The sequence below is a fragment of the Leptopilina boulardi genome, unplaced genomic scaffold (assembly GCF_019393585.1).
Source record: "Leptopilina boulardi isolate dan_hultmark-lab unplaced genomic scaffold, ZJU_Lbou_2.1 LbouV2_194, whole genome shotgun sequence".
NCBI classification, from domain to species: domain Eukaryota; kingdom Metazoa; phylum Arthropoda; class Insecta; order Hymenoptera; family Figitidae; genus Leptopilina; species Leptopilina boulardi.
This window is the reverse complement of record NW_026137745.1, coordinates 894,585-917,705: the sequence shown is the minus strand read 5'-3', so window position 1 is coordinate 917,705 and position 23,121 is coordinate 894,585. Positions and strand designations below refer to the sequence as shown.

Below are 23,121 nucleotides of genomic sequence, written 5' to 3'. Positions count from 1 at the left end.
CTATCTTATGTTCGATAATCGCAATATATGCAGTTATTTAAAAAATTTCCGTATTTGATTATTGATATCATCAATAAACATTGCAGATGAGTTAATATTTCATCTACAATTCTCTTAATAGATTCATTACACTAACGAGAATAGTATTCACTTCAAAAGTTAAATTGTATTTTTAAAAATAAGTTTCTGAAATAAGTGATATTTTTTCTGAATTTCTATAAAAATCTTTAACTAAATTGTATGCATTTTTGTATAATTAAACTCGAAAATTATATTTTAATCATATAAATTTCTAAAAAAAAAATGAAATTTAATTATTTTATAAGACAATCTACTTCATTGCTTTCAATTTGCAAATAAATGAAAGTATATAAGGGAAACTTTTAAAAAAAGTGATCAAATAATTTTAAAATGGAGGAAGATCATTTTTTGCTCAAACCACAGGTATGTTTGACAAAAAGTTCTATAATATTTACAATAATTTGATTCATATATATATATAAAAAATAAATTTTATTAATTAAAGTGAATAAATATTATTTTTAAAATTAAATGAAACTAATTTTTCTTAAGGTGTTATATACCTTTATGCAAGTCAAAAAAGAGGAATTTTCGAAAAATTTGTTAGCCGTTGTTTAAAATTTTTTTTAAGGGGACTTTCTGGTTTAGAATTTCAAAAAAATCGATTTTTTTTTTTTTGCTTAAAAATGTTCCATAGTATCATAGAATTACTGTCCCAAAACGTTTTTTAAAAAATATGTACAAAAACAAAAGTTATAACAATATTTATGACGGTATGTATTTCAACAACAATCTACAGTTATCTTATTTACATATTTGGTGTTCCTCTTTTATTGATATTAGCTTGAAACTTGTTACTCGGGGGTTTTTGGGGTAGCTGATTACGAATTTGATGTCAGTTTTTGAAAATACAAAATGGCGGATCCAATATGGCGGACGAAAAAATAAAAATTCAACCGGATTTGCTTAAAACTTGTTACTCGGGGGTTTTTGGGGTCGCTGATTACGAATTTGATGTCAGTTTTTGAAAATACAAAATGGCGGATCCAATGTGGCGGACGAAAAAATAAAAATTCAAGCGGATTTGCTTAAAACTTGTTACTCGGGGGTTTTTGGGGTCGCTGATTACGAATTTGATGTCAGTTTTTGAAAATACAAAATGGCGGATCCAATGTGGCGGACGAAAAAATAAAAATTCAAGCGGATTTGCTTAAAACTTGTTACTCAGGGGTTTTTGGGGTCGCTGATTACGAATTTGATGTCAGTTTTTGAAAATACAAAATGGCGGATCCAATGTGGCGGACGAAAAAATAAAAATTCAAGCGGATTTGCTTAAAACTTGTTACTCGGGGGTTTTTAGGATAGCTGATTACGAAGTTGATGTCAGTTTTTGAAAATACAAAATAGCGGATCTAATATGGCGGACAAAGATTAAGAAATTAATTAAATTTAGTTGAAAATGGTTACTTGTGGCCTTTTGAGATTGCTAGTTATGAATATAGGCACAAAACATTAACGTTCTAGGAACGTTTTAATTAATTAAAAAAGTTAATTTTTTATTTTGTAGTCCGCCATATTGGATCCGCCATTTTGAATTTTCAAAAACTGACATCAAATTCATAATCAGCGACCCCAAAAACCCCCGAGTAACAAGTTTTAAGCAAATTTGGTTCAATTTTTATTTTTTTGTCCGCCATATTAGATCCGCCATTTTGTATTTTCAAAAACTGACATCAAATTCGTAATCAGCGACCCCAAAAACCCCCGAGTAACAAGTTTTAATCAAATTCGGTTGATTTTTTATTTTTTCGTCCGCCATTTTGAATTTTCAAAAACGGACATCAAATTCGTAATCAGCGACCCCAAAAACCCCCGAGTAGCAAGTTTTAAGCAAATCCGGTTGAATTTTTATTTTTTTTTGTCCGCCATATTGGATCCGCCATTTTGAATTTTCCAAAACGGACATCAAATTCGTAATCAGCGACCCTAAAAACAGCTGGATACGAAGTTCTGTTGTAATAAAAAGTTGTTTGATATTCATGACTCAATGAACTATGTTATGAAAACTTTGAACGCGTTTTTCTCGAAAACTCATTTTTCAAACTGGTACAGAGCTTTTCTCGAAATCTACCGAACCGATTTTGAAATCCCAAAAATTTTTCGATTCTTTATTTAAAAAACTGGGGCCTAAACCTCTAAAAACTCATATTTCTACCCCCTGTGTTTTTATATGGAGGTAAATTGATCCAAAAACACGGAGTTTTTGCGAGTTTTTGAGAAAAATGTACATAAAAAATAAAAAAACCTTTAAAAAAAATCGTTTTTGAGGTTTAGGCCCCAGAATAAATCCTTATGAAGAGATTCCCGTTTGGAACTTGAATTTATGTATTACAGGTTGCCCGGAAACTAACGTACCAAAAAAAAGGTATCTTTTGGAAGACGCCACCTACAGCTATGAAAATGAACTAAATACACTCAAACATATTTTTTAAATTTTCTCTACGCAATGTGCTACAATGTCCAAAAATAGTTTTTACAATTTCTTTAATACTGTTCTTACAATAAAAGTTTTAAAACCTTCCTTTTTTGTCAATTCTAAACCAGAAAGTCCCCTTAAACGAAGTTTATTTTATCGAATAGTACATATTTCGATGTACTTGTAAATAAATTTTTATTAAAAAATATTAATAATTGTGGAAACTGTGGACCTTGCACTAAAACACCTTTTTTTTATAGCTGTTTGTAGTGACTGCGATAAGTCAGAAAGAGTTTAACTAAAATTAAAAAATAATGGAAATTTTGTTAGTATATTATATTACCTCCTGCGTAAACAAAGAATTTTGAAAAAACAAAATTTTTCTAGAAATGGCGATGATTTTTCCTCAAAAATCGTGATTTTAGGACTTTAAAATTTGGTTTTTTGACCAAAAAAAATATTAATTTTGGTTCAAATTTAAATTTCTTCGTTCATGCACTAGCTATTGTATCTATAAAGAACCCCTGAAAATTTCAGCTCGATCGGTTTAGCGGTTTTAAAAAAATCACAGTAACCGTTATTTTGAGAAAACATTGTCGAGAGTATGTACTTTTGATATATGCAATGAAAAAAAAATCGATTTTTTTTTGACCTATGAAAAGGTATATAACCCCTTAATTTTCCAATTTTTTGACACGATTCTAAAATTTTTGAATTTAACACTTTAAGTTTGCAATTCGTAATTTTACTATTTTTATAAATGAAATATTATGCATAAATTTTTAAATTCTAACCAATATACAGTCAAAAATCTAACTTTATTTTTATAGATAAATTTTATAAAAATAATTTTCTTCTAAATCTATTTTCTTTAGGGTTTCACTGTTGAAACAAAAAGAGTTAACGATATTAATTCAGATTCAACGCATAAATCTGAACTTGAAATACAAAATGTAGCAAATAATGATGAATTTTCAAAAGAAGGAAATTATTCAATGCAATTTATCGCCGGCATTACAGGTATGTTTGTTTTTCTTTAAATTTTGTGAAAAATAATTTAAGGTCATTTTTGAAGGAGACAACAAAAATATATTGGTATTCTATAATAATTACATTATTGTGTTACTTTTTGAGAGATTATAAAAGGAAATTTATTGTCATTCTCTTAACATTATACAGACATCATTAAAAATATAAAAAGATTTCAGAAATTATCTATTTGAATATCTGGAAAAATTAGAATAAATTATGTTGTAATGAAATTGTATTATATTGATATTTTTAAGATTATAATTAAAATTTGAATATATTTAAATAAAAAGTTTTTTATCTTACTGTTTCGGCCATGACATTTTTTTTATAAAAATGTAAAATGTAATAGCCAATAAAAGATAAAAAAATCTTTATTTTTTTTTATATTTTATAATTTCCGAAATCTTTTTATAATTTCACTGTTGTCCTGTGGTAAGAGATCTGATTATTTCCGTTAGGAGTCAGCATGGTTGGGCCACCCCTGTGTTTATGGCTCTAGCACACTGGCGCCCTCTATTTTATTATGCAAATAATTGCTAGTGATAGCAACTAACTTTTCACGTCAGTTACAGTAAAATGCAATTGCAATAAACATTTAATTTTTCAAGAAAACTAAAATAAGTGCTAAAATTACAACTCAAAACATTTTTCACAGTGAAAGAAAAGTCGATTAAATAACAGAAGGAATTAGCACACTGAGAAAAAATATTTAGTGTTTGCAACAAAATTTTTTGGTTAGGCAATTTTGGTTCTTTTGTACCCAAATTTTGGTTGACTGAAACAAAGTCGTAGAGTTATCTCAACCAAACATTTGGTTAGGCCAACAAAATTACACTAGAGTCTCCGAAGAGAGGACAGGAAGAGTCTTGGACCTCTCTACGGAATTCGTCCTTGACGCCGAAAATTGTAAACACTCCAGGGCCGTATATCGTATCACAGAGATGTGTTTTTTTAACAGAATACATTCTATTACATACATAAAACACTGCGCGAGAAAGGTACACTAAAAACAAACGCTCCTGAGTTCACGTTCCTCTTTCTGATCCCGCCCATCTCTTCCCCCCTCACTCCTTACCGCGCCGCGTCCCTACTTAGTCCTCTCTTCAGAAGTCCTCTCTTGGGAGACTCCAGTGTATTTGGTTGAACATTTTTAAATTCCAACCAAAATTCGGTTATGGCAACAAAATAATTTGGTTAACACAACAAAATGGTTTGGTCTAAAAAACCAAATGATCGTTTGTTGTCCTAACCAAAATTTGGTTGCGACAACCAAAAAATTTTATTCGTTCTCAGCTCATAGCTTAAAAGAACAGTTAGTTTAAATTTTTCACAAGGATGAGTAGTCCAGTGGCCAGAGTTCCCGACCTTCAGTTTTAAAACAGAGATTCGATCCCAGGTGGAGATGAGATTTTTCAAAGTCCACAAATATTTCAAATAAAATAAAATTTTTAATTTTACAAAAAAAAATTGTTTGTTTGATCGACCAAACATTTTTGTTGACCTAACAAAAAAAATTTGGTTGAGCTAACCAAACATTTTTGTTATGCCAACAAAAAACACTCAACCATATTTTTTGGTTGCCTCAATCAAATAGTTTGGTTGCTTAAATACCAACAAAACTTTTTTGTTGGCCCAACCAAATTTTGGTTGCTCTGACTAAACATTTTTCTCAGTGCAAACAACAAAATAAAATGACAGAAATTGTTCATTACAATGTAATTTAAAAGTATCAAGCATTATTTAGCGTTATTGTTATTATGTTTGTTTAACGTGTTTTTTTTACAACGCCGTTCGTCATGGTTAGGCCACCCACCAATTTTGTAATATTATCAGACGTCCAGAAATCGAAAATTCAATTTTTTATATAAAAAAAAAGAGTCAAAGATGCCATTTCCATTAAAAAAAATTGGTTTTAATAAATTTTGGCACTATTTTTTAACTTATTTTTAGACCAATTTTGAGAATAATCGGATTTTGGTTCAGGGGGCGAATTTTATTTTAATTTCAGATTTTATTTTATCATTTTCAGCTCAATTTCAGTATTTTTCTGCCATTTGCAGGTCTTTTTTGGTCAATTTCCTTCATTTCATATTGATTTACTACAGTGGCCCAACCTACACGACAAAAAAATTTTTTTTAAATGCCTGTAACTTTTACACTTTTGACCCAATAATTTTCTGATGTTCAGAAGAAACATTCCACTTTAGTGTATCTTTCCAATCATATACAAAGAGAATTTAAAATTTACCCTAAAACGGAAGTTATGGGCACAAGTCAAAAACTGGCCCAACCATGCTGACTCTCCCCTATATAATTCCTTGAAAAGAAACAATAATGTTGAAAATATAATTGGGAGCAGTATAAATAAATATCATTTATACCTATGTACACAACAAAAAAAATGCTTTTAACCAAAAGCAAATTATGATATTTTGCTTATGCAATTTTTTTTTTGTTATTTGCTTTTTATTTACTTATTGCGATGAAATTATTAATAATAGAAAATTATAATAGACCTATATCATTCTTTTAATAATTTTATAATAATATAAAACATATAATAATAATAATAATAATAAAAATGTTAATAATAATATAGGGTGCAGTTCCGAATAGCACATACCTCTGATTTCGATAAAACTTGGTATCCCTACGTAATTTGGTGCGCTGATTACGAAAATCATAGTGAAAATTGGCGGAAATTTAATTATCATGGTAAAAACCATAAAAAACACCATAAAATCATGGTTTTTTTCGATTATCTCGTAAAAAACAAAAAACTTCGAAAAAAGTTTTAGACGAAAGTTGTAGATCTCTAAAAAACACACATTTCATGTTTTATGCATTTTTTACCAAAAGTCATTATTTTTCGAGAAAAACGCAAAATAGTAAACACGGCCTTCGGCCGCGTAAGGTACTGCTCGCTTCTCTTTTTAAGAAATCTTGGCGAGAGGGGGTGGATGTGTCCGAAAGTAATTTGCAGAAATTATCATATTCACCATTACTCAGGATCCAACGAATTCCGCAAAATACTTTCGGCCATATCCACCCCCTCTCGCCAAGGTTTTTTTAAAAAGAAAAGCGAGCAGTACCTTACGCGGCCGAAGGCCGTGTTTACTATTTTGCGTTTACTGCTGCTGTAGACTCCACCCCACAATTTCACCAAATTACGTAGGGATACTAAGTTTTATTGAAATCGGAGGTATGTGCTATTCGGAACTATATCCATAATATAAAATATAAGACCAAAATCAAATACTTAACTGATTTAAAAATATAACCTAAAAAAATTAGTTCAATAACTTACTTAATTCTCATCCTGTTTAACGATGACATCAGTTTACATCCATGCCGCACATCTCTGTCTTCATTATAATTGTTGAATTCATTTTCAATATTTCAATCAAAGCACTTTTAAAATCATTAAATGAAAAACTATTAACATTCAAGTAACCAACGCAAATGAATAAAAACATTTGTTTGATATGAACAAGAAGACACACGAGGCGATGTGAAGTTGATTAGTCAACAAGGTTCGGTAGTCAAGATTATTTTAAACAGTACCTCTTAAGCTGTGTCTACATTGCAAAGGCGCTTGTATGTACTACACTCAGGGATGCGCACGTAATAAACGTAGTGTAGATTACGTGTAGTTTCATACGTATATAACGTACGTTATATACGTCACTCGTTTTCTACAAAACGTAATTTACGTTTTCAATATGGCGGCGATTTGTGAATTTGTGATATATGTAAACATAACCTTTCTTTAGTATTCATGCACTGTAAAAAAAATTTTGTGTCGATTTACACGCCGAATGTAAAATAACTTATTCAACAATGTTAATTTATTATGCTTTGTAAATTTATAACGTTAAACATTTTAATTTTCTTCTTCTTCTTCTTCTCTTTGTGTGACTTCTTGTCTTAGCAAACTGTCAGAACATTAAACAAAGATTAGAATTAGATGAGAGTTATATGATTACATTTTAATTTTACACTGCTGAACGTTGTGAATTCACACGGTTGTGTAATTTTACAAAGTTGGACATTGGAAAGTATGGCCATACATATGTGGCCATACTTTCCAATGTCCAACATTGTAAAATTACACAACCGTGTGAATTCACAACGTTCAGCAGTGTAAAATTAAAATGTTTAACGTTATAAATTTACAAAGCATAATAAATTAACATTGTTGAATAAGTTATTTTACATTCGGCGTGTAAATCGACACAAAATTTTTTTTACAGTGTATATATAATATATTAAAAGGTTATGTTTGGTTATCAGGTTATGTTTGTAAATGATTTAAATTTAAATCCGCCATCTTGATTTAGTTTCATACATTTCATACGATTTATACGTATATTACGTTTTTGACGTAAATTACGTCAAAAACTCTCAGTTACGCGTAACTGCGCATCCCTGACTACACTATTGGCCAGATATGCCTACACTTTTTTTGGAGCTTCTACAATAGGTCCGAGAGGCAAGTGCAAGTCCGAGTGGCTCGGACTTTGTTGCGCGCGCATCGTGTTGACTTTTATTTTTGTAAGATATTTGATAATAAATAGTAATTAATTATTAAATTATGAGTAATTAATTAATAATTTAACAATTAATTAATTAATAATGAGTAATTACCATCAATTATCTTAAAAAAATAAAAATTACACGATGCGCGCGCAACAAAGTCCGAGCCACTCGGACTTGTACTTTACTTTCGGACCTATTGTAGAAGCTCCATTTGTCCTTTTCTAACACACGTGTTGTCATGTTAACACGTACACGTTAAAAAAGGACAAAAAAGTATAGACATATTTGGCCATGAGTGTACACCTGAAATTCTAAACACGGTTCCAGAATAGGTGCAAAAGCCAAGTACACTCGTGGCAAGATATGCTTACACCTTTTTGTCCTTTTTTAACACACGTGTTGTCATGGCAACATATATGCGTTAGAAAAGGACAGAAATATGTAGATATATCTCGCCAGGATTGTACAAGTCCAAATGAAAATCCAATGAGTGCAAGAGTGATAGATAGACTACCCATCTCTTTCGCACTCATGGAATTTGACTTGTACTTGGCTTTTGCACCTATTCTAGAACCACCTTAAAGGTGAATACAGAATAGGCACAAAGTCCAAGAAAACCATGAGTGTAAGAGAGATAGCTAGACTATCTATCTTTCTTACACTCATGGTTTTCTTGGACTTTCACGTGCCTTTTGCACCTACTGTAGAACCTCCTTAAAAATCCATGTATTTTCAAGCGTCTTTCGTTACCTTTGCATTGTAGAGACAACTTAAAAGAGACAAAAAAATATCACTATATCTGTCACTCTCATGTTTAAAGGCCAAAATAGAACAGCTTCGCGAATGTCATTCACGCGAACAGAAACCAATTGGGATCGGCTAAACTGCAATACGCCATCTGGTGGGGACCCATTCTCTCCCTCCATTTTCTTTCTTTGTCTCTCTTCAATTAATAGGTTAGAAAGAGTAGAAAAAACAAAATGGAGGGAGAGAATGGGTCAAAGTTACTAGATTGTTACTAGACCACCGTTCCCAATTGGTTTCCATTGTTCCCACTCGCCATTTGTCATAATTCTTGTCAACTACCGCACCCTGCTCTAGGAAAAATTTAGTGACTTTATTGTTAAAATTAAAAGTTACTATAAAGTTACTAAATTTTTACTAGAGTAGGATGCGGTAGTTGACGAGAATTATGACAAATGGCGAGTGGGGACAATGGAAATCAACCATGATTCATGAGATAGAAAAGGACACAATTATATCTTTGTCCTTTTCTATAATGCATGAAAATCTCTTTCGCGAAGCTATTGTGCGTTTGACAACTATTGTAGAAGCAGCTTTATGCCGTCCCCAACATGGGACGGCAGCTGTAAGCGTTAAATTTTGTAACTAGATAATGAGTATGAAAGAGATAAAGATATTTACATTAATATTTTTTTTATTAATATTCTTTTTTTTATATTATTATAAAATTATAAAAAGAATGATAGAGTCTATTAGGAATTTCCTATTATAAATTTTTATAAGTTAAAACGTATTTCTTTATAATATAATATATAAATGTTTAACATTCGTCAAAGAAAATGCATGTAATTCTTATATTTATTGTCTTTTGTAAAAAATAAATTGCTAAAACAAGAACTAAATTTGATTTTTAATTATTTACAGCATCCTTATCAGTAGCAGTTCTATCAGCAAATATTGTTTGGAATTCACCAGGAATTCCTCATCTAAAGAGTAATGAATCTGATTTTTCTGTGACAGATACACAAGGTGGTTGGATTATTTCCATATATCATTTTGCCGATATTATTGGCTCTCTTCTCAATATTCTTCTAATCGATCGAATTGGTAGAAAATTTAGTTTACTCCTGAGTGGAATACCGGCTTTAATGGCTTGGATTTTGATAATTAATGCAAAAAATATTTTTTACATATTAATTGCACGATTTATCGCAGGAATTGGTCAGGGTTTCACCTATAATACTGTAGTAATATATTTGGCTGAAATTGCCGAAAAAGATATTAGAGGAACACTTGTGGCAATTATGCGAACAATTCAGGGTCTCTTTCATTTTCTATTGACTGGCGTTGGAACATTTTTCTCCTATCATACCTTAAATTTAACATCAATATTTGTGCCAATTTTGTTTCTTATCACATTTTCATTTATGCCCGAGAGTCCATATTTCTTTTTATTACAAGGAAGAGATGATGATGCTATGAAAAGTTTAATGAAACTCAGAGGACACACAAATTCTTTGTCATTAAAAGTCGTTGTTAGAGAAATGAAACTTGATATTGAGGAAAAAGAGAGATATAAAAGTAATTCAGTGAGGGAATTATTTTTAAGAAATTACAATTTAAAGTGTTTATTCATTGTCATGTGTATGAAACTAACACAAGTTATGGCTGGTCATAGTGCAATTTTTAATTACACTCAGGAAATTTTTCATCATAGTGGCTCATCAATACCACCGAAAATTTCAGTTTTAATTTTATCAGGAATTGTTCTTCTCTCAACTTTGGCTGCTGGTTTAATAATGGATCGAATTAGTAAAAGAATTACATTTTTAATTTCAGGAATATTATCAGCTATTTTTTTGGCAACAGTGGGAATTTTTTTCTTTTTAAAATTTTCAACAAAAATAGACGTTACTCCAATTACATGGCTACCATTAACATCACTTATTTTATATGAAATTGTCTATTATTTGGGAATTGCAATAATACCATATATTTTACAAGGTGAATTATTTGCAATGAATGTAAAAGGAGCGGCTGTGGCTTTTGGTATGATTATTGGATCATGTTTTTCATTTATTTCCAATACTGGCTATAATTATATAAGTATTCATGCTGGTGTTTATATTGCATTTTGGTTTTATGCAATTGTTGCAATTATTGGATCGATACTTACTTTTCGAATAACGCCAGATTCCAATAGAAAGACATTGGAAGAAATTCATGCAATGGAGAATCCTGAGATGAAGAGAAAACTGGAATTAGAACGTATTAATCGACTAAAAAAATAGCAATAATTTTTTCAAGTATTTGTAAATTATTTTTAATGTAATAATTAAAATAACTGGAAAAACATATAACAACATTGAACATTTATTTACAAAACTTATGACCTAGAAGAAAACTTGATAAAATCTTATATATATATATCGTATAGAAAAATATTACAAAATATTGTATAAGAATTTAAAAATTAAGTATGTACATGTTAAAAAAAAGACTATTTACAGAAATCACTTGTCACAATTTTTCAGTCTAGATGAGGAAATAATCGGGTCCAACAAAAGATCCACATTTGGGAAAATCTTCTGGCGCTTGAACCATATCACTTTGTTCCCCAACTTGTAAAATAACATCCAATCCCCGTGTCCATTCGGGTGCATGTTCATCACGTAGCATCCAATAGCCTAAAATTTTTATAAACAATTAAATTTTTTTTTTTGTTCTGCGTCATTTAAAAATTCGAAAAAAATCTTAATCCCACTAAAGTTAAACTCGAGATATCTCGGGGTAACTAAAAACTTTATATCTTCTAAACAAAAGAACGGATTTACTTGATCCAAAATGCAAATTGAAGGTGATTGTCTAGTTTTTTTAGAAATATATGATAGCAACGATAAGAAATTTCTTTAACAATTTTACATAATTTTTAATGAGTTTGGGGCCGTCCATAAACCACGTAGCCAGTTTATGGGGAGGAGGGGGGTTCAGTGAAATTCTACGGTAAACTACGTGGGGGAGGGGAGGGGTTCGAGCCATGACTACGTAGTTGTATTTATTAAGTCATTTATTTTGATATTTTCTAAATTGCGCGGGTAATTCCAATGTCGAATTGAGCGATATATGAATATAAAGTAGAATTTTTGTAAAATTAAATATGTATAAATTATTTTAAAATGAAATGATATTGAAATGAAAATGAAATGAAATTATAATATTGCATTTTTAATGTTTCGAAATCACCTGCTTTTAGAAATATTCCTTAATCAAAAGAAATTAATGCAAACAATATTGTAAACAAATTTTTATTAATTAAGAATTCTACAATTTACTAAATTTTCATTCATTGAAATTTTTAATTAGCTATATTTTTATTTATCATAATTATTAGAATGAATTTCACTTTGTCGATTTAGCTGCCAAAACAAAATGGTAAATACATTATTATTTCATTTTAACAAAAAATTTAACTGAAACCTCCAAGTAACAAGTTTCAGGGGAATCTAAACGATTTTTCAATTTTTGTCTGCCATATTGGATCCGCCATTTTGAATTTTTGAAAACTAACACCGGATTCGTAATCAGCGGCCCAAGAATGTTTCAGTTAAACTTATTTTTATTAGAATTAATTTTTAATAGAAATTAAAAGTTATGTAATGTTAATATTATTAATTAATTATTCGAATTACTATATAATTTGAAAATTATGTAACGTAAAATTTTCATTAAAAGTAATTTTTTCTTATTAAAAAACAGGTGTAATATTCTTACAGATGAAATTTTTGTTAAATAAAATTTAAATCCCTTCAGGTATTAAAAAGTGTGTAAAAGCATATATAAGAGAATTTAATTTATTGAAAAAATCATTAGTATAAATTATTTATTATTATTATTTTATTATTATTTATTATTATTATTTTATTATTATTTATTATTATTAGTATAAAAATTTAAAATTAAAATTCCTTATGTGTTCTTTAATTGAATTCTCTTTATTGGAAATTGTTATCTATTTAATGGAAATACATTTTTAAATAAGTAAAAAAAAACTACGTTCTACCAGTGGAGGGGGGGGGGGGTTAGAGCGAAAGTCTACGTTGGTCTACATGGGGGGGGGTCAAAAAGTGCCAAAAATTGGGCTACGAGGTTTATGGACGGCCCCTTTCTTAATAAAACAATAATGTGCAATTTTATCAGAAATTTTATAAATTCAGCTTACGAAAATCATTAGTCGGGGATTTACGTGGTCGTTGATTACGAATCTGATGTCAGTTTTTAAAAATTCAAAATGGTAGACATTTTTGAAATTTTTTCAAAAAATATTTCTGCTATATTAGATCCGCCATTTAAGGAGGGTGGCGGGTCAACATAACCTCAAAAAACCTGTGAAAATTAAAAAATTGTTTTTAACGCAAATAAAAATATAATAAATATATTAATTTCAAACAATTTTAGAAGATCTAGATTTACTTCTATCGAAAAAAATTATTTTTTTCCAAAATATTTTGTCAATAATTATTTTTTTAACATTTAGTTTTTTTTTCTTTTAAATCAGACAAAAATTGCAATTTTTCACCTATTTTTATAAACAAAAGCTCATTTTACTAAGTGAAACATTCTCTACAATTGTAGATATATTGTAGATATATGAATAACATACTTATTATAATATAAAAAAGGTAACAATTGTAGAGAATGTTTCACTTAGTAAAATAAGCTTTTGTTTATAAAAATAGATGAAAAATTGCAATTTTTGTCTGATTTAAAAGAAAAAAAAAACTAAATGTTAAAAAAATAATTATTGACAAAATATTTTGGGAAAAAATAATTTTTTTTCGAAAGAAGTAAATCTAGATCTTCTAAAATTGTTTGAAATTAATATTTATTATATTTTTGTTTGCGTTAAAAACAATTTTTTAGTTTTGACAGGTTTTTGAGGTTATGTTGACCCGCCACCCTCCTTAAAATTTTTGAAACCCGACTTCAGATTCATGATCAGCGACCCACAAAACCCCCGAGTAACGATTTTCAATTAAAATCCGTTGAATTTAAGAAAAAGTTTTCAAAAATGTCCGTCATATTGGATCCGCCATCTTGAATTTTTAAAAACGGATCTTGGATTCGTAATCAGCGACACCGAAAACTAAATTAACCAATGTTGGAATATAAAATTTTCTATGCAGGATTAAATCAACCATTTTGGTATCGATTTCTGATATTTAATTAAACCGTAGGAGGGTTAAAAATACTCTTAAAACTCTGAGGAATAAAAATCTGTTGAGAAAATTTATGAGCGATAATTATTTTAAAAGTTATGATAAAAATTGTGTTGCACAGCGTCAAAAATTATCAAAAATATTTCCAAACACAGTTTAATGTCATGTTTTTTAATTTATAAATAATTCACGAATTCTGGTTCTTAATAACAATGTAGTATTAAAAATTTTGTAAATTTTCAATTTAATAAAAATTAGCAGATTTTTAAAAACTTATCAAACTTTTTTTTAGCTTTACTCACTACTAAATTAATAAATAAAATAGTTAAACTAGTTTCAAAATTTTATTCAAAAATTGTTTAAATATATTATTGTTATTTACTAAATTTTTACACTATACACCAAGAAAGATGCAATATTTTCTTAATTTTACAATTTACTGAACTTTATATAAATATCGATAAATAATAAAAATACATTAGGAAAAAAATTGCATCTTTCTAGGTACAATGTAAACAAAATACGTAAATAACAACATTTATTTATTAAACAAATGAAAAATTCATTGTAACATCAAAATATATTATTTGTTAACAAAAAATAATTTTAATCAAAAACTTCGATGATTCCAATTCTTTTTTTACAAATGAGAAGTAAATTTTCAAAAGTTGATAAATTTATATTTTATTATTTCAAGGAATTTAAACAAATAACATTTCTCACCTAACCACTTAAGTTAATTTTAAGGAAGAAAAATTGTAATAAATCAATTGTAGAAAAATTTTTGTTTGATTCACGACGATTTATTTTAAGACTTTAAAATTTTTATATCTCTCTCTATTCTCATAAAAAAACAGATAATTGTTTTGTTAACTTCAAATCCTAGAATTAATCTTTTTAAGTAAATAATTTTACACTTTTGCTTGTGGTGATCGAAAAAAAAAATTTTTATAACAAATTTAGAGGACGTTAATAAAATTATTAATTAAATAATAATTCTTTAAATGTTTTTAATTTCTGTAAAAAGAAAAAAAGAAAGAAAATTATAAGTCTATCATAATTACCAGGATTATCGGCTTTAAATCTGATAGCAACAGCTCCGAATTTTGGAATGATCACAGTATCTTTGAGCGGTGCTTGATCCAAATTACGAAGGAAAAGTGATTCTTGCTCGTCTAGTCTCTTTATTTCTTCTAGTGCCATACTTTTTGCAAATGTTCTACCTCCTACCACGTAAAAACTGTATCCATGTAGATGATAAACTAAATCTTCCAAGCCACCTATTAAATAAATTAGATTATTTAAATTTCAAAATTCCCTTTATGGACCAAGTTCAATATACAAAATAGCATTTTTTTTAAATTTTAGATCTATTACAATTACCTTGATCTATAATAACGATTTCCACAGTTGCACCCAATGGAATTTTTCGCAAATGAACACATTCACAAGTTAAACTTGTAATATCCTCCAATTTACGTGGTAACGAAGGACTTTGACATCGTGTTGTGTCAGATACAATTAAATTCGAAACTTCCTCATCTCCAAATCCTGAGCAAAACATTGTTTCCTGAATATCCACACCCTGAGTTAATAGAGGCGATGAAGGATAAGTAAACGTGGCATTATCAACATTTAAAACCTTAGTTTCAACATTCCCACTGCCTGAAAGAAAATTTTCATATATTTATTTAGAAACGGAAAAAAAAGAAAACAAAAGTCTAAACTAAATTAAAAATCAAGTAACCTGAAAATTCGTGACTCTGAATTCTATAATTAATTGGCAGATACATCTTGACATCGACATATGGATTTGACAATAACATAGGCATTTTTCGAATAGACGTTACTTCGGTAACGCATATTTTTTCTGGATTTTCACAAGTATTTGCTGGATCTGTTGTCATAAATGATTCTGAATCAACATTCTCATCTCCCAAAGAGGCTGGAGGTGAATTACTACTCGATCCTTTGTATTTAATTATTGCTAATCCACTATTCACTTTCGATCTACATTCTTTAGATGATTTCACATTCATCCAATAGGTCGATATTGGCTTATTCGCTTGAAGTATAAAATCAGCTCTTTCACCTACAAATCCAAAAATTTTGTATTAAAAAAAATGGGGGGACAATTTAGTCTTAAATCACCAAATTTTTTTTTTGTATATTAATAAACACAAAACCTTTTGCCAAAGTAATTGAATTGACTTTTTGAGCTGAAACTGGATGTCCATCGAGAGCAATTAAAAGAACGGAATGACCATCAATGGACAAAGTCATTGGACATGATCCAGAGCCAGCTCCATTGGCAACTCGGAATCTATGTCTTCGTCCAGGTGTAACGATAAAAGTTGTTAGTGGTACTTTAGGTCCACTAGATTGTCTCCCTTTGCCATTCACAAGAAGTGTATCCATTTCGGTTGCATCTCCACTCGAGGAACTCTCAGGTACAATGGGTTGCTGCCATTGGCTCAAAAGTATCACATGATTTGGATCATCAATGTCATATAAATCCCTATGTGGTTCCTTTAATTGTGCTTGTCTCACAATTAACGAACCGAAAACTCCATTCCCAACATCAGCGCCTGTAAGTTATATTTTGAAAATATATATTTATTAAGGAAAAAATCAGGCTTTTCTGTATGAAAAAAAAACATTTATTGGGGTTGCCACAAGAATAAATTTTTCAATTCCCCTGACATTAAAAAATTTTGCCTAACAAATTTTTTTTATTAAATTTAATTAAGGTTATGTGGGAACCTCCCACGTGACCTAGTATGGGAAAATGTGTTTTGGTAGTATACGTTTCACTCTAAAATGAGAAAAGATTTTTGTCTAAAATTTTGAGGGATGATAGATTAGGGTACAAGGAATCTCGCTGTTCTCCGAAAAATAGATAATTTTGTGTTAAATTTTTAAGAAATGAAGTTTAAAAAGTGGCATTTTTAAACGAAAAAGGAAACAAAGATGGCGGCGCATACACAGACGTTGCTTGAGTGTGTCAGTGCTCCAGTAAACAGCGCCAATTCGAGCGAGTGGCCGCTGAATGAACTATGATAAAACACATTATTTTACTATTTATTGCTTTATTTTTATTATTTTTGCGTTAAGTTATGGTAAATGAGTAGAATAGCGAGATTCCATGTACCAAACAAAATCATTTCTCCAAAATTTTAACCCAAAATCATTTTTTATTTCAGAGAAAGTTTCAAACCACAAAAAAACGTCCTTTGCCCACATACCCTTAATTATAATAGAAAGCAGGGATTTCAATACCTTTTTTAAAATGGTACCTATTTTAAAAAATAGATAAAAAGGTATGAGCCAAAAGTTTTGAACGTTCAAATAAACAAAATATTTTTTTCCAATCTATAAATTATTAGAAATTATAATGTCAATGTAAAATAAAACAGTAAATTAAACAAATATTAAATTAATAACTACTTTTTAGATATTTAAAACAATATTTTGTAATAAAATTCGTATTTAAAGAAGTTACAAAAAAAATTTTTGTTCATTTGAACGTTCAAAACTTTTGGCTCATAAAAAGGTAAACTTTTTACCTAAAGTAGGTATCTATTCAAATTTTTCATCAATAATTGAAGCATTCATAGTTTAATATTTGGGTATATAAATTGGAATTTTTGATAAATAGAAATTTAAATCAATTAAAATTTGGACAATTTGAAATTCGGTTGATTTGATACTAAAAATCAATTAAAAGAATAAATAAACAATCAGATAATTTGAAACCTAAATCAATTAAAATTTGGACAAATTAAAGTTAGGTTAATTTGAAAATTAAATCAATTAAAATTTGGATAATTTTAAATTTAAGGGGAGAGACCAGTGAAATTTAAAGCTATCAAAATTTATACTGTTTAGAAGTATCAATTTATTTTCTAAAAATATAGAGTATTTAAAACTATAATATACTATAAGAAATTAAAAACTATTGATTCATTAATAGTTTTTTAAATAAAATTTAAAATTCTTAAAAACTTAAAATTTGAACTTCTCTTAAAATTTTAATTCTTTCTCACTGCCTATTTTTTTTACACTTTTTTCATGATTCTGAACAATCAATCAATATGGCTTTTAGAAAATTTAAGAAATTTGTAAAATGATCAAAAATTATTTAAGAAAATTTTTGATCATAGAATATGGTTTTAGGTTTCAAAAATGTGTCGAAAAAAAATTTGACACTTCGAAATAACTTAAATTTTTATTTGTTTAAATTTTACTGTTAAAACCTACTTTTTAAATTTATTTACACTGAAAGAAAATTCATACTACTAAGTATTAAACTCATATTAGAGTTTAATATAAATGTTACAATTTAGGGAAAAAGTGCACCTATACTGATTACTATTACAGTTTTTATGAAAATATATAATGAATTTAAGAGTAACTATTATTTTAAGAAATAAAAATTAGTATATTTATTTTAAAAATTAGTATTTTCTTTATGAATTCACAGAATACGAAATATTATAATAAATAATTTCACAAAATAGTAAGAAAAATAACATATATCCGTATACTTATTTCACATTTTGTAAAACTTTATACTAAAAGTCACGGATTTTCCCGAGAGACTACGAATTTAACCGAAGTTCTGTCTGTTTGCGGCTTCGTGTCCTACTCGAACTTCTACGACTTGATCCGATTTTCGAAAGTGTTGTTAACCAGCAGAACGTACCTATCAACTGTCAACACACGTGTTTCAAATGTTTATAGTGCCACAGAAAACATTTATAATTATTAAATTTATTATTATTTTTATTAATTATTATTTTTTGATGTCATCTTTACAATTATTTGATTTTTATTTGCAATAAAAATTTTTATAACAATCATAATTTTTAATCTGAAAAAAAAGAAAAATCTATATAAACAATTAATAATAAAAATGAACCCAGCGTAACCTCTATAAAATTACACCATTGGCACTAGTAAACTATTTTTTATTATTAAGTTATTATAAGTAAACTTCTTTCTCGCAAGTGGTAAAAATATTCAGTAGTTAGTATATAAGAAAACGATATATGCCGACCCCCAGCGAAATTTATCGTTATGCGTATAGAATTGTAAGTGTAGGTTTCGTTGCGATCGTGTAATGTCTATGTATAAGCGAAATGAACGTGCGTGTTCATTAGTATGTGTATTAACCTGTATCGTAAGTGTGAATGTGTTGTTCCTAGTCTCACTCCTCTTCCTCCCGAGAATTAACGGAAACGTCCGAGTTTCCACTTTTTTTCCCTTTTCTTCCGACATTCTGAATTTTTCGTATAAAGTTTTACAAATATTAGAACGCTACATTCCATATAATGCAACAACTCTATGAGAATTTAATATAATATTTTCAAATATTGGTAATCTTTTTACGTTCTTTCTACAATAATTATTAATATTTGAAAAAAGATTTTAAGTTGGAACTTTAATATAAAGTATATTGAATTTTAATAAAAAGTACACTTTTCCCTAAATTCTAAAAGAATATATTAAAATGTAATACGCATTTTGTTATTTTTTCCTATGAAATTTCTTTCAGTGTATTTATTTATTTAAATATAAACGGGAATAATAATTCAACTTCTTTCACAATTTCTATTATTTTTTTACGGCAATTTTTTCATAGACTTTATTTATGATTCTGAAAATTTTTGAATTAAAAAAATATTTTTTTTCACATTTCAATAATTATAGACTCTAAATAATGCCAGAAAAAATTGGTGTAAATAGAAAACGTAAATTTTGAAATTTCACTGGACCCTCCCCTCAAATATTATGGTACACTAATCAAATAATCTTTAGATTGATAAAAATTTCGTTAATTTTAAGTTTTGATCTACATATTGAATTTGCGTATTTGATGAAAATTTTAATTAACAAATTTTGTTTCTTCAATAAAAATTAGAATTGATTGTCAGTTCGATTACTTGATCCAAATTTAAATTAAAATTGAATTGAATTGTTGCTTGATTAGAAGTAAAATTTAAATTAAAAGAGAATTAGAATTAAATTTACATTTATTGAAATTTGGCCTTAATTAATTTTTAAATCAATGGAAAATTTTAAAAAATTTAAGATTTTGTCAATCGAATCATTTAACAGAAAATATGAAAATCTGTATTTTTGTGTTCTCTAAATTAATATAAATTTAGGAATGTTAAAAAATATTCTTTTTAAACTAATAAATTGTTTTTCAACATTCTTGAGCTTAAATCAATGTTTTTACATTGTAAATTTAATTATTTTTTGAATATTACATCTGCAAATTTATCAAATCATGAGAAAAGTGAAAAAGGTAACAAATTATCAAAAGCAGATGAAATAGGTGACAAAATTTTAAACAAGTAAAAAAAGGTGAATAGGATCCCATCTAAAAGGAAAAATTTTTATAAACTTTTTACGCATACTGGAAGTATATAAGTTGACTTTTTCTATTTTGTCCAATTTTCTAAATTTCCCTGAAAACAAATTTTTTCGCCTGACATTTCCAACAGAAAATTTCCCCTGACTTGTGGCTACCCTGTTTATGTAAAATTATTTTCTGATTATTTTAAAAGGGTTCTTAGAGACTTTTTTTGATTTAACAAAAACGACTCTAGAAAATGAATAAAAGGTTGTTTCATCAGACACAATTTATATAGTAGGTATATGAATTATGAATAAAAATAATTTTCGTAAAAAAATACAAAAGGAGCATAAATTTGCAAAACGGTAAAAAAAAAATCTCAAGTGCTCACGGCAAAAAGAATTTGATACTGTAGGAGAGTTTTCCCTAAAAGTATGTGTGGAATTTTTAATATATCTCCAATGTCAAAGAACAAATATATATAATATTTAAAAAACAAAATATAAAAATAAAATTATATTACGAAAAATATTAATTATTATCAATTGAGAAATAAAGATATATATGTAATATAAAGTTATAGATATAATTTGTTCTGACAATGACCCTTGTTCTGTTCTAATTTAATAGGTGAAAGTAGTAACCGGAATGAGCATGCCAGAGGTGAGTTCCAGGTGCAGACGCTCGAAATTTATATTGAAAGGTCGTGTAACTGGGAATTGGACATTGCGTCACTAGTGGAGCTCCATCCATACAAGGTGTTTCAAGTTGAGGTTGTCCTCTCCAATGTATTACTGCAGCTTTCCCTGGAAGCCTATTTACAACATCCACCACTAGGATATCATTTTCGCATACCTGCAATAAATTTTTATTCTTACATTTTTTTTTTCATATTACTATAAAGTTATTATGATAAAACTGTAATGATAAAATAAGTGTTGAATTAGCTCGCCGGATCAGGGTTCGTTTTTAAGCAACGATATTACATTAAAATTACAGACACAATTCGAAAAATAACGTTTAATTAACAAAAAAAGAGACGACATAACCTAAAAAATTACATACAACGCGATTACAATAAAAGTACGACGTAAATGATTTTACAATAAGAATATACGACGAGAACAATTTAAATAAGAAACGATCAAAAAATACGGATTGCATTACTCTACGTTACGTTACGTTCCCTACGTCGGAGGAACGAAAGCGACGACGAACAACTACGCCAGGGGTTACGTACAAAACGGGAACTCGAAAATGCAGTAATGCTGCTTCGTGTCTTCAACGGGTAATACCTCGTTGAGACGAGAGAAATACTCTCATACGATACGTCGGAGTAATGCTCCATAATACTTGGGGAAATGCCACTCACCGACTCCGTGAACCAAAAGAGTCTGCGATTTTTTTTTTGACTCTGAAAACCATATTTATTTATCATTGAAAGTTGTACATTAAAGTTATACAACTTAATTCTAAGATATATATTCAACGCCTGTTATTTTAAGTAACTTATCTGAATGTTTCTTTATTTTATTAAAGTTTATATATTTAATAATATTTATATATTCTTTGTTTGGGTAAAAAGGTAGAATAATTCAAAAACCCCATTAGTCTTCGATTTCCTGCGGGAGTGCAGCTTATATATCCGATCGGTGGCCGGGACGCTTGCGAGAGAGCTCTCGGCGGTATAGCTCTCGCGGCACGATCGGGTACTACGACATACTTTGCGGTCGGTAACATTTTATCGACATGGGGTATATACTTTTATCGACGTGGGGCAAATATTCAATACAATTATTTACCCACGAATTTTCAAACAATCTTTACAAAACACAACCTTGCACTTCTTTAAAATACTTGCTAAAAGATGAATTTTTAATGAAGCTTGAAGTACGCAACGTTTATGATAAACTATTTTTAAAGAAATAATTTTTTAAAATGAAAATTTTTTAAATTTTTCGCCTAAAAAATATTTCTCCTAGTTTTTATTACTCAACAAATTTTAAAAACGTATTTTTTAGGCAAAAAATTATTTCTTTAAAAATCGTTTATCATAAACGTTGCGTACTTCAGCTTCGTAATTTTTATTCTGCCAACGTTTATTTTTTTTTCATTCGTTTAAATAAATTTAATTTTCAAAAAAAAAATAATACACCAATTCAGTGAGATTTGAAACAATTATTGTCTTTTTAGCAATTTTCCTATGTAATAATAGCGATAGAATAAAAATAGTAATAAAATATAGGAAAAATTAATAATTACTTGAATGCTCGGTCCGGGCATTTGACGATTAGCAGTAAAAAGACCCCGTTTTCTTCCATCAGCCGAAACGCAGTGTTTAGCTAAACATGCAGTTTCATTGTGAGGACATTCTCCACAGGATCTGTAACAAATTTTTGAAAATATAATTTTTATTCGATTTCGTACAATAATTTGGTGTAAAATAGTAAAATGAAAAAAAAAAAAAGATAATTTATATCCTGTTTCTTATATAAACTGTACATATGTGTATCAGTGAAATCGTCATCGTTAGTCAGGCAACATTCGAGTATGGTGATTTTGGCGAAAGATGCTTTTACGCAATAATTTTTTATCAAGTAAATTACATACACGTAGATATATATATTAACTGAAAGGATACTTTTACTGGAGATCAGTTTTCTGAGAGAAAAAGCTGTTGGAGAAGGTAAATATGTCTTCAAGGTTAACTACCTCTACACTTTAGTAAA

The 23,121-nt window shown here is 28.6% G+C and overlaps 2 protein-coding genes across 5 annotated transcripts in view; one reads left to right on the top strand and one right to left on the bottom strand.

The window, feature by feature from the left end:
• Positions 1 to 111: 111 nt before the first annotated feature.
• LOC127278072 (facilitated trehalose transporter Tret1-like) lies at positions 112 to 11,111 on the top strand. The gene is made up of 3 exons (XM_051299600.1): positions 112 to 444; positions 3,373 to 3,517; positions 9,737 to 11,111. Exons 1-3 carry the CDS (start codon positions 412 to 414, stop codon positions 11,101 to 11,103), a joined length of 1,545 nt encoding a protein of 514 aa, XP_051155557.1. The 5' UTR covers positions 112 to 411; the 3' UTR covers positions 11,104 to 11,111.
• A 58-nt stretch (positions 11,112 to 11,169) lies between these two features.
• The window catches only part of LOC127278070 (uncharacterized), a 52,600-nt gene continuing 40,648 nt past the window's right edge, over positions 11,170 to 23,121 (bottom strand). For all 4 annotated transcript variants that reach the window (XM_051299598.1, XM_051299597.1, XM_051299596.1 and 1 more), the window contains 7 exons: positions 22,655 to 22,775; positions 21,037 to 21,247; positions 16,215 to 16,616; positions 15,776 to 16,120; positions 15,412 to 15,693; positions 15,093 to 15,308; positions 11,170 to 11,499 (listed from right to left, as the gene is read on the bottom strand). In XM_051299598.1, the coding sequence (XP_051155555.1) occupies positions 11,348 to 11,499; positions 15,093 to 15,308; positions 15,412 to 15,693; positions 15,776 to 16,120; positions 16,215 to 16,616; positions 21,037 to 21,247; positions 22,655 to 22,775 (1,729 nt within the window). In that variant the 3' untranslated portion in view covers positions 11,170 to 11,347. The remainder of the gene's footprint in view (positions 11,500 to 15,092; positions 15,309 to 15,411; positions 15,694 to 15,775; positions 16,121 to 16,214; positions 16,617 to 21,036; positions 21,248 to 22,654; positions 22,776 to 23,121) is intronic.

Bases quoted from the DNA above. Each gene is read 5' to 3' on its own strand.
- LOC127278072 (XM_051299600.1), top strand. From the start codon at position 412: ATGGAGGAAGATCATTTTTTGCTCAAACCACAG. The intron at 445-3,372 runs GTATGTTTGACA...TATTTTCTTTAG, and splicing joins ATTTTTTGCTCAAACCACAG to GGTTTCACTGTTGAAACAAA. The intron at 3,518-9,736 runs GTATGTTTGTTT...AATTATTTACAG, and splicing joins ATTTATCGCCGGCATTACAG to CATCCTTATCAGTAGCAGTT.